At 42.5% G+C, this 12,170-nt stretch overlaps 1 protein-coding gene and 1 pseudogene across 1 annotated transcript; both read right to left on the bottom strand.

Annotated features, from left to right (window-relative positions):
* Window positions 1-650: 650 nt before the first annotated feature.
* On the bottom strand, window positions 651-1,226 carry LOC144264682 (interferon beta-like). Its single transcript, XM_077816458.1, has one exon. The coding sequence runs from the start codon at window positions 1,224-1,226 to the stop codon at window positions 651-653; it is 576 nt and encodes a 191-aa protein (XP_077672584.1).
* Window positions 1,227-6,397: 5,171 nt separating this feature from the next.
* On the bottom strand, window positions 6,398-7,629 carry LOC144265401 (interferon beta pseudogene; annotated as a pseudogene).
* Between the last annotated feature and the right edge of the window lie 4,541 nt (window positions 7,630-12,170).

Below are 12,170 nucleotides of genomic sequence, written 5' to 3' on the forward strand. Positions count from 1 at the left end.
AGAGAGGAGGGATTCCACTGCATCCGTCTGTCTTCACCTCAGTAGTTGCAGCATCCGGAGCTGAAATGAAATTGGAAATAGTTGAAACACAAAGGGAAAAAGTATAATTTTCACTGAATTGATCTCAAGAAATTAAATGACAATATCTTTTCCACACGTAAGCTCGCAAGTCTTTTAGTATGTTCATATTTTTTTAAAAAGTCTCTAGGAAGCTTCTCAAACCTTGGAATACTAGAAATAGTTCTCATGAGGACAAATTAATTAATAGCCATGCTGATAATTGTAGAAACACACTATGTATGTCGAAGTCAGAGTGCTTTGGTCATCGGATAATGATACTTCCTTCCCTCCCATACCACAAAGCGCTGGTGAGGTGCCGAAGGATTCCACATATGTGTACTTTGTTGCATGGTCTGCCAATTCCCTACTGCACAACAATACTGATATGTGAGAGATTATGAAGATGTGCAAAAATAAACAATAGTAGAAACATCAAAAAGTAAATCCATGTCACTGAAAATCCGTTTCCAGGACAGGACAGGAAGAGCCTAAAGCTGCTGCCATGGAAATCAGTTGCGATTTGGCCACTGATCCTATAAAAGAAGAATCAGGCCCTATATATACTCCAGGGAAAAGTTTTGTACTGTACCTTAGTTACTCAGCCTTCGAGTGAGTTTGTCAATCAGAACAAAACATCTGGGTATTTCCATGCGAATGATCTCCCAGGCACACAGGCTGTATTGCTTTTCTTTCAGGAAAGCATCTATCCCCTGAAAGTATTTTTTCACTCTCCGACTGGTGATCTGGAGGTCCTGACTTTCTGGGTTGGTTAAGCCCTTCTCTGTCTGTGCTCTCAAACATGCCTCCAGCCGCTGAATTTGCTGGTAAAGGCCATTTTGGAACCTGACTATGGAAGCCCCATCCCAAGCACTTTGGGTAAGGTTTTTGCTAAAGATGTTGAAGATCTCTTGGAGGATCTCTTGAATTGCCACCTTGGCATTCTCCTTCTGGGACACTGGGAGTTGGAGGACATCCTGGGTGGGTTTGAAAGCTGCCCTTTCATTTATGCATTGTGAGGGGAGATTTCCGCTCACTTTCTCCAGAAGCTCCAAGCTCTCTTTGTTCACTTTGTTCTGCTGGAAGTGAAGCATGGTACAGAGCTGAGATGAGATTTCAGTGGAGAAGAGCAGTATGAGGCAAATGTGCAGCAAACACCTGGTGGTCATGCCGATGTCTTCCACTTCTTTTCTTTGTGTGGAACCTTGAGCCTGGAGTTTGTTGAGGGTCCTATGTAGACTGCTGTGTCTTTCCTTCATGTCTCTGACTTTAAATAATTGGCTGCAGAATTTTTGTTTCATCATTTTCTGTTTTTTTTTAAAAGGTTTTTCCCTCCTGGAGGCTTCAGTCTTTTTCTTTCTGTATAATTCACTGCTTTCTAGATTCTTTTACCACGCTTCCTCCTTTTTGTATTGTTGTGAAAGTGACCAAACCCCTTTCGCTTATGCTGGATCCACATACATACAGGCTTTTCATGATGCATTAATTTAAAGATCTAATGTAATAAGATCATCCACACTTCAGAAGTGGTAATGAGAAGACTGCCAATTCATCAAACCCTACACTTTTCTCATTCATCACTTCCTGCATTTGACAGACAAAACTAGTTTAGGTATATTTAAAGTTTTGAGGCCTGGAGGAAGTGGGAGGAAAGGGTTGGCCTCAGGGGAGCTGGAACAGTTTGTGTAGTGGGGCTGTTGAGAGCCATTGAACCAAACTGTAAACTGTGAATATGAAGGAAACCACTTCAAGCCAGGGGGTATGGCAGCACCTATGTTAGGCCTCCCAAAAATAATGGTAAATTTCAACTTCAGTCATGCAACCTGAAAAGCACACTTAATATGTAGACACCAGCAAATATCGGTATCTTCCTTCTAGGAAAACACAGGAGCTAGAGAGTGAGCTCTGAGAGAATGGAACCTTTTTTCATTTTTTGTTTACTTCCAGATCTGAGTGTATATACTGAAGCTGAGCAATCGATGCAGTTAGATGGTGTGAACATGTTGTCCTATTGGTCACTCTGAGTAGTTGACAGTGGTGAAAAATGGAAGGTACTTAGTAAAACAGGATGAGCAATTAGTTATACATACTAGAGAGGTACCCACATGGATGATTGTGATTTACAGTGGGGCCAGAAGGAGGTTATGAAGAGAAGTCCTGATTTGTATTTTTAACAGGCATGTCCCTGGGTTGTAGTCATTCAAAGAATTTTTTAAAAATCAAAATCAGTGTTCACCATTTTGGCTAGTTCCTTCTCTTAACTTTTTTGTTTTCCCCTTGGCGTGGGCAGGGAAATTCTTCAGCTTTGATTTAGCCTCTTTGTTTCCTGTGGTCACATTTCATTTTCTGGTTCTCTTCCCCTAGCACAGACTGTTGTGCTGGATTTTGCCATCATGGCAGGAAAATGTGTTTTCATCCAAAAAGAAAACTATTTTCACTGAAATTAGAAAGGAAGAATCACCTGAATAAACCATGAAAACATTTCTGTGCATATTAATTTGGTTAGAGTCTCCCAAGGCTTCCTGCACTTTGATAAGAACTATCAGAGTCTTGCATCAGCGACATGAAAGTTTCTGAATAGTGCAGAGAAAGCAGACTTACCAGAGCCCCCAGATTGCCATGCACTACGCTCCCTATTCTCGCATTACTTTCCATGGGTGTTGGGGATGTTTATCCCACACGAGGGTGAAGTCCAGAGAAGATGTTGAGGAGAGAGGGAAATAAGTACTGTAGTATGAATACTAGGAGAGGATAAGGTAACAAAGTAATCACAGGGTAATGCGGGGCAGGGGAGCCAAATCATCTTTTTCAATAAATGTATATGGTGACAATAATTTAGGGGTACTTGAATAGTTGTTGTTGTATGGCTGCTGAAAGCCAGTGAACAAAACTATGATGGAGACCATGCATTCACTTGCTAATATTACTTGATGCTGCTCAACCCCAGCACCCCTACTTCCATCTTCCCTGCAGCAAGTAGGCAAAGAACCAGTCTATTATTTGAGAAAACTTGGTTACAAGGGCCTCAGAGCCTGCTGCAGAGGATCCATGCAGGGGTAGAGCCCTCTGCTTATGCCTCTTCCCTGTGCCACATGGAAGGGTGTGTGGGGTGAGATGAGGTGCCGTGGAGTCAGAAGCTTTTGCTCCCAGTTCCCTCTTGGGATGTTCTCCATACAGTTATGATCCACGTGTGGGGCCTGGAAGGAGCAGACGCGCATTGAGCTGGGGCAGTGCTACTACAGGTCTGGTGGGTGCATCTCTCCATGTCACCTACAGAGAGTGTCTGAGGCAACTGCAGTCTGAAGGAAGCCCTGGTTTCATGGCTGTAATGGAACCTCGCTGACAGGGACCGGAACGGGGCTCTGAGTGGTCCCAAAAACTGATGCAGAAACTCAGTAGCTCTGTGTGAAAAGACCTAGTGTTCTGTGTAGAAGCCACAGGCTCATCTGCTTCTATGATGAAGGCTGGGGAGAAACCTGCGAGTATCCCCTCCTGCCTGCCAGCGGAAGGATAAAAGTGAGCTGAAGCGGGGATGTATTATTAGCATGTTCCTCCCTTTTTATCCCCCTGTGGTTGGCTTTCCCACAGGAAGGCCTGAAATCTTAGATGATACATGGCATCAAATGGCTTCTTCAATAGATGAATGGATTTTTTCCACATAGCACAGCTTATAAACAATATGATGGGATGAATGTCAGGAGGTTCCCCACTGCACTCCTTTGGCAACAAAGCAGTTAGAATCTGAAGAGTTTGTATGGCTCCCAGGTGCTATATGACGGCCATGTTCCATCAGAGGGGCGGGGAATACATTCTGGGGGTGGTGATTTTGTAATCCTTGACTTTTTCATGCAGTCTAATTTTGCTCTCATTATTCTCAGATGATTGTGTTTTGTCAATATAACCTTTGGCTCCAACTACGTGAAGGAATGAATGAAGGGAGAAAGATTTGGGCAGGAAAGAACTTGGACAGCTGATGGCTACAGCTCTTGGAAAAATCTGCACCATAAGAAAGGAGAGGCATTTGTTTTAAGAGTTAACTCCTTGTACATGCCTCTAAACCATCAGGTGCCAAACTGAGTTTCCTGAATCAGTGGCAGTACGTGGAGTACTGGGTGATGGTCTTCAGAGAACTGGCAGATCCCACGTTCCTTTAAAGACCGCTAAACTTATATAAATGCGTTTCTAGTACTACCTTTCTTTGTAAGCATTTGGTGTACCTGCCACACAAATGTTAGCTGATCCTGAATGGGAGGGGAAAGGATCAATTTTTGTAAGATGAGGCCCACATAATGAAATGTTTGAGAACCCCTCAGCTAAAGAGAACAGAGGGTAAAAGCTTCTGCAATGCTGCCATCTGTTGACTGTGAAGAATTTAGTCTCCTACTAGAGACACCATGGTTTGGACTGTGTTACAAAAGGGATTTAATATGGGACATACCTTGCTGGTTTTTTTCCCAAAGGCAGGTTTCCAATCAGTGTAAAAATTCACACACACTTTATTTTTTCACCATTTGAACATTTAATGTAATGGTTGTTTGACTTCTTTAAAAACTTTTAAATAAGCAATCTCCAGATTTAGAGTGTGACTTAAATTAATGCTAGACAATGATGGGACTGACTAATAGCTCTTCAAAAATACTATCTACATACCCAAACTTGGCAACGAGATCCTTACAAGATTTGGTCCAATGGATGTTTTATGTTTTTGTTTTTTGCTTTCAGGTAATTTTTAACTTTTGGGTTTAGGGTAATTTTTAGTCATTCACAGCTCAACTGAAATTTTGATGCACTGTGCTCCTTCAGCTGGTGGTTGTTGGTGCAACATGCAGTCCCTAAGCACACACGCTTGTTTTGGGAACACCCGGGGGAGAGCAAAGAGAAGCAGCAGCAGATGCTTACAAGCCTGAATGACAGGTGGGGTTGGGTATGTACAAGCTTGATAGTGTCTGTGAGCCAAGTGTACCCAAACCTGACTGGTGGAGGGGGAAAATTAGACCCACGTAAGCCTCCCTGATGGTGGTGGTGGGGGAGATACGGAGTCTGCGTACATGGAAACCTGACACACACATCTCATTGGGGAGGAAGGGGACAAGCAACTTTGTACCAAGACAGCCTGAAGTCTTCCCCTTAGAATGCCTGTGTCTCCATCATCCCTTTCATTTCATCACAATGAGCTACTGCTCCAAACACTTGCAACTAGAAATGTTGTGGGTGAAAATGATCTGTTAACGGGCAGAAACACAACAGCTGCAGAGTTGAGGTTGTGGTGTGTGGTCTGTTGGAGTGGTAAAACTAGTTACCCTAGCTATTTTTCTTATGGAGTCACTGCTGAATCAGGGTTTATGTTCACAATGTACTTGAGCATGTTGTCAAGTTTAACTACTTATGTCAAAGGAAAGCTCGTGTACTTAAAGTTAGGCAAATGTTTACAAGTCCTTTGCTGAACTGAATCTTAAGGGAAAACAAGAGAAGATTTTTATTGGATCTCTGTTTTTTAAAAAAAATCTAATTAGTACAAATCACTACTGCTGTAGGTTGCTATTTTGTAGAAATAAATATTTATTTATAAATATTATAAAACCTCTGAAAAAATAAATAAAAGCAGTATGTTAATATTGTGAATAAATATAAATGGATCAACATAAAGACACTTTTACAAATCCAGTAAAATGATCTGAAAATCTTTTCACAGTGCAGGAAAAGAATATATATTTGGACTAGTTTAAAATTTCAGAGTGCCTAATTTAAAGAGCCTGGGGCTCCAGCCGATGCAGGGACCCCAGGCCCTTTAAATCTCCACTAGAGCCCCAAGCCCCGGGGTAGTGGAGGCAGCCGAGAGCCCCTGGGGCTCTGTCATCGATTTAAAGGGCCCGGGGCTCCACTGCGGTAGCGGCGGATGGAGCCCCAGGCCCTTTAAATCACCCCGAGCTCCGGCACACCCAGCCGCTTCTGCAGCTGGTAGCCCGGGATTTAAAGGCTGGGCCTCTTCCGGTTGAGGCCATGCCTCTTCTGGTTGAGGCCCTACCCCCTGCTCAGGACTGTGGCATACTGGTAAGTCCTTTAAGTTACTTTCATCCCTGGATGTAGAAAATCTGTTGGAGGATCACCTGGATGGCCACTTTGGCAGTCTCTTTCTCGGTTTCTCTGGGCTATTTTCAGCAAAATCTTCTGTTTAACACTTTCTCATGTGAATAAATCAGTCTGGTAATGGCAAGGAGGACATAAATAGTGCAGTTGAAGTTTGGCAGTTTGCTTAATTCAAGATGGACTGATAGGAGTCTCGAAAGCTGCTGATTCGAGAATCAGTTTAGACACGAAGGACTCCAGTGGAGGTGCAGTTTCATTCAGCTGTTTTCAGAGCATCATTACTGGAAGCATCACGTGCTGGAATGAAAAAGGGGACTGGTTCAAACATGGAGAGATTCAAATGCCAAATAGAGGCCATCTTTTTCTAACCAGATGTCAAATCCTAAATCCTGAGCCTTAGTGCACTTGTCATCTTGTCACAATTTGTCGTTACTAAAGCTGTTGAAGTTAGGGGTAAACAAAAGAAAGAAATGCAGAATCAGAACCCTCTGCCTCCCTATGTGCAAAATGAGCTGATGGGATAGAAGAGTGTGAACACAGACCCCCCGTTTTCTGGTGTCCTAACTGGAACGTTGTCTAACGAGGCAGTTGTTGAAAGGGGTCTTCTCACTGTTCTTTTCTATTTGGCATAGTTAGTTATCACGTTTCAATATTTTGTCTTTAGTTAGCAGTTATGATATATTGGTATATTTTTCATATAGAATATTGTGTGTGGTAGAGAAGCACTAAATTATATGCTACTCTGAAAAGATTTGAGCATGCGTTTGAAATAGCTGTATGCATAAAATTACTATGGGAGAAAGATTGGGCCCGACGTATTAGGAGTTATAACCCTATCACCCATCTTTCACCAGCTGTTTTATTCAAATAATATTATTTGAGTTTTTCTAGGAAAAAAGAAAAGATGGTACCTTCATTTTCAAGTCTCTTGGTGAGTTTGTCGAGCATGAGGAAACATCTGGATATTTCCACACGGATGATCTCCCAGGCACACCGGCTGTATTGCTTTTCTTTCAGGAAATCCTCTATTGTCTGGAAGTATCTCTTCAGTTTGAGGCTGGTGAGCAGGAGGTTCTCATTTCCTGGGTAGGTTACCTCCTTTTCCATCTCAGCACTCAAACACATCTCCAGCTTCTCAATCTGCTGGTGAAGTCCATTTTGGAATTCCTTTATGGAAGTCCCATTCCAGGCAGCTTGGGTGAGATTGTTGTTAAAGATATGGAAGAGCTCTTGGAGGATCTGCTGGATGGCTACCATGGCATTCTCTTGGTGGGACAGTTGGAGCTTGAGGATATCTCTGGGCTTGAAAGCTATCCCTTCATTTAGACATTGGAAGGGAAAGTTGCCACCCATTTTCTCCAGACGCTCAAAACTCTCGCTGTTCATTCTGATTTGTAGAACATGCAGCCTGTTACAGTCCAGACATGAGATTTCACTGGAGAAGAGCAGCACGAGGCAAAATTGCAGCAAACTCCTGCTGATCATGATGATGTCTTAGATTCCCTGTGTTTGTGTAGAACTTGAGCAACTGGTGCCTGTTCAAGGTCTTCTGTAAACTTTTGTGTTTTCGACCCCGTCTCTGAATTTAAGCATTCTGTCGGAAAAGATTTTTCTTTCATCACTTTCTACTTTTCAAGGTTTTTTCTGCTTGAGGTTTTTACTTTTGGTTTCCTTCTTTTTAGTTCGTGGAAGTGAACAAGTCATTCGAAGAACCAAATCCCAGTTGGTAACTACTTTAATATTACTGAACCCCAACATTTCTTTCCGTCGGTTCCCCCTGCCCTCTTAGATAACGAAAATGTAAAGAGTAAGAAGAATTTGATGATGAACAGTGTCGTCCAGTTACAGGTTAGAGTAGGGACCTGTCTGTTTGCTCCCAAGTTCCTGTAGTTAGCACTGCTCGGCAGGTCTGAATGTCTGTCACATCAGCAAGACCATCCATGCTTTTAGGTGATAACAGTGAATTTTGGCAGATGGGGGGAACTACTGCAGAGCTTCTTTTTGCTAGACTCTGCAAATAACAGCAGTGAAGTGATGTGTAAAGCTGCTGTTCCTTCACGTTGCCAGCAGGTGGCAAACTTTCCCTTTCTGGTGTGGCACTCAAAATCAGAAAAGCCTGCTATGCTCTGGCTGTCTCATTCCTTCCTTCCAGCCTTTGAGAGGGAGTAATACTATAGGGACCTCTTCATATTTGATAAGCCTGGAAAGAATTCCTGTGGGAGATTGGGGCCAGAGAAGTCTCTCTTAATCTCTCGCAATTTCCTGGCCATCTGAAATATGAGAGATGAAAAACCATGTGTGTAGGCCAATACCAGAGGATGGACAGAGAGCACTGAGAAACTGTGAGGTTTACTTAAGAACCTGATACCAGTTGTGAAAAGCCCAAGGAACAGGTACAGTTGAAGGGTGTGAACATGCTGTCTTCTCGGGCAGTTCTGAGTAGTTCCCAGTGATGTAGTGTAGTGACATGGAAGGGAGTTGTCCAAAAAGATTGTAAAAAGAAAAGGAGTACTTGTGGCACCTTAGAGACTAACCAATTTAGTCTCTAAGGTGCCACAAGTACTCCTTTTCCTTTTGCGAATACAGACTAACACGGCTGTTACTCTGAAACCTGTCAAAAAGATTGTGTGGCTGGTAAAAAATATGCTAGAGCGACTGACATAAATGAATGTCACTTTCAAATGTGTTTGCCTTTTCACCATTCAAGCTTTATTCTTTTTTCAGTGTGCATTTCACTGAGCTTGGACATTGAAATTCAAGTGGTCTGATTAGTGAAGTTTGCAGCCTTCTTTCTGTAGCAAGTTTCACTTTCTGTTTTTCATACCATAGCACTAGGCTGTCATGTTGGAGTTTCCATCAGTGAAAGGGAATGGTTTTCAACTCAAAAATTGAAAAAGAATGTTTTCATATTAATTTTAAAGAAGGAAAAGAAGAAAACATGACCATATTTCTGTTCGTGTCACTTCTTTTACATCTCCCTCTCCCATCACCTCGAGCACTTTTTAAAATCATAATCTAGAGTTTTGCCTAAACGATTCGGAAATGTCACTTTCAAAAATGCAGTTTATTGTACATAAGTAGACCATATAAGGGACCCAATCATACCAGAGGCGCTGCACCCCAATCTTACATTTATTCCACTGGGAGTTCTGTGTGTGCATTTCCTGGCAAGTTGAAGCTTCAGGAGATAATAGTTATGTGAAGGAGAAGAATTAAATAATATGAATTTAAGCTTTTCCTGTTAAATTAAGAAAGCTATGGGAGGAAAGACACATAGTCTTTCAGCATATTTTCATCAGTAATGAGCTTGTTTTCTGGGAAAGGTTAGATGGAGACTGAGCTGGTTGAAATATTTGCTAGAATTTGATGAAATCCTGTCCATTTAAATTTCAGTGAAAATAGCAGGAAAGTTTATTGGAATTATTTTTTTCTGTGTCAGACAGCTTAATTTGAATATGAAATAAGAGATTAGTTTAGCCCCTTTTCCTATTTGCAAATAATCTGCAAAGAAATTCAGAATGTGCCAATGTATTTATTTAAAATGATTTGACAAATGATTTATACGCATTCCACTCTGATTGCTCATGACCTTGTCACCACATCTCTTCCCTTTGCTGTTCATAATTTGCTGCTTGTTCTGTGTGATGGTTCACCTGAGTCGATGCTATTGTGTCTGTTCCTGGGATGGTTGCCTTCTAATTTAAAACTGCTTTCCAGGTAGCTGCATGAACTTCTCTGGAAAAAGTCTCTTTAAAATATGTATTTATATGAGTGTTTCTTATACTTTCTGACTACAGAGATATTCTTTTCCAACAAAAACTCACACATACAAATATTTCAGAAAATGTTTACAAAGGGCCAAACATTTTTCATAAATGTTGAATCAGTCTCAAATGTTCAGGCTGTGGCTAAATTATGTGGTTGGCAGCGCTACTGTTGACTGATAGCTCTTCAGAACTACTATCCACCTACACCAAACTTGGTAGAGAGGAGGATCCTCACTAGATCTGATGCCACCGGCAGGTTTATTACTATAATTTTAAATGTTGGGTTTAGGTAATTTTTAGGCATTCTTGGTGTTATAACTCAAAGTTTAATCCATTCTGTGCACCAAACTGGTTGTTGGTGGAAAGGAGCACACACGCCTGATGTGGAGGGGTGGCACCAGCTGGTCAGAAAACTGGGGGATAGAATTGCTGACTTGAGTGTACACAAGCCTGATTCATATGGCTTGGTTTGTTTGTGTGTGTGTGTGTGTGTCAGGCGGAGGCCGGGGGAAAGGGGAGGAGTCTCTGTAAGACTTATTACTTTTAAAGTGATATTATGAAGTTGTTGTCATGAAATTTCGTCATCATAGGAAACCTCTTTCTATGTGTATCCATCCGGTTGGACAGGACCTCCAGAAGGTACTCACTAGGCTGAGGACAATGGGAAACCAGTTGGGAAACCAGTTTAGTGAAGTTGGTGTTAAGGAGAATGGGGGTTAGGAGTGGAAAGTTACTGAAGGTCAACAAAGAGCAGATGACAAAACCCAAAGGTTCTAAAAGAAATCCCAGGGGGAAGACCCACAGGACATTTGGGCAAGAGGAAGGAAGGGGATGAACTGGCCAAGGCCAGGTTATGTGAGGTGGAGGAGAATGCTCTGTTTTTGTGCATATAAGTGATGCATTGCAACAGAAGGATGTTGGATGACCCCAAGTGATTCTGATACAGGCTCATAGAATGGCCTGGTGTGTTGAGGAAACTGAGGCAGGGAATTGCAGAATTTTTGTTCCATTTTCTGTATTTTCTGAGTGATTAAGTAAATAGCAATAGTTTGTTAGAATCCTGTGCAAAGTGTCTCCGTATTATAATCTACACGTACTACATGGCCCCTGGAAGAGGTAAACACCTCTGGGTATATTTCTGGGAGAGGACATGTTAAAGCACATTCTGAGCTTCAAAGACTACCCAGCTGACATGTTGGATGAGCCCCCACTTGTAACGCCGACAGAGCAAAGTTGTCAGCAGGCAGGATTGAACCTTGGATATTTGAACCTTAGTGCATGAGCATTGACTGTGTGAACATGTGATAATGCCTCTTAAGCCAGGGTTGTAGCAGACTCCTCAATCTCTAAATGGTTCAGGTGCCAGTAGAGGGTGACAGAGCACCACACCATCCAGGCACAGGTTGCATACTTCCCCTTGCTGAGGAAGCCCAAGCCAAGCTTCAGAGACTTCCCAGCTGATATCCCAGCTAGGGTGACCAGACAGCAAGTGTGAAAAATAGAAGTGGGGGGTAATAGGCACCTAAATAAGACAAAGCTCCAAATATGGGGACTGTCCCGATAAAATCGGGACATCTGGTCACCCTAATCCAGCTGCCCAAAAATGACACTTTAAAAGTTGTCTGGGGCAACTGCATGCAGCCTGGAGCAGCCCTGGGAAATACTACTTGGCACTGAAAAGGCTGGGGCAGAGAATCTAATGGGACCAGAGCGAGAGAGATGCTGCAGATCTCAGTGTCTGGAGAGATCTTTTTGATCAGTGCGGAAACCATAGAATCTGCTGAGTGTGGAGATGGAACGACAGCCACTTCCATGAGGAAGTCTATGGACGAACCCACCCCTCCTTTTTCCTGCCCCTGAGTGGAAGCATGTGGGAGAATCTCAGAGGGAGATATTTATAATTTTTTCCTCTCTTTTAAGAAGTGTGAGCTGGGCTTTCCCACAGGCATGGCTGCTCCTTATGATACAGGTGATATTGTGAGAGCTCAGCTGAACATTGCGTTCAGCATTCCCCTTCTTTTATTAAAGGTGTGATGGAATGAAGGGGAACAGTTTTCCCCCAGAGCTGAATGGGTTTGGGTCTGTTAGACTTTTTCAGAAGAATTCCATAGTTTTCGTGGGCAGTAACTGACTGACGCATTCCACCCAATGGGGAAATGTGTTTTCGAGGTGACAAAGAGAAACTTTGATAATTCTCATACAGAATGCCCCATTCCTGCTCTCGTTATTCACATGTAACTGGTGTGTGTTAAGGGGTGC

The sequence above is a fragment of the Eretmochelys imbricata genome, chromosome 5, assembly GCF_965152235.1.
Source record: "Eretmochelys imbricata isolate rEreImb1 chromosome 5, rEreImb1.hap1, whole genome shotgun sequence".
NCBI lineage: Eukaryota > Metazoa > Chordata > Testudines > Cheloniidae > Eretmochelys > Eretmochelys imbricata.

Bases quoted from the DNA above. Each gene is read 5' to 3' on its own strand.
- LOC144264682 (XM_077816458.1), bottom strand. From the start codon at position 1,226: ATGACCACCAGGTGTTTGCTGCACATTTGCCTCATACTGCTCTTCTCC.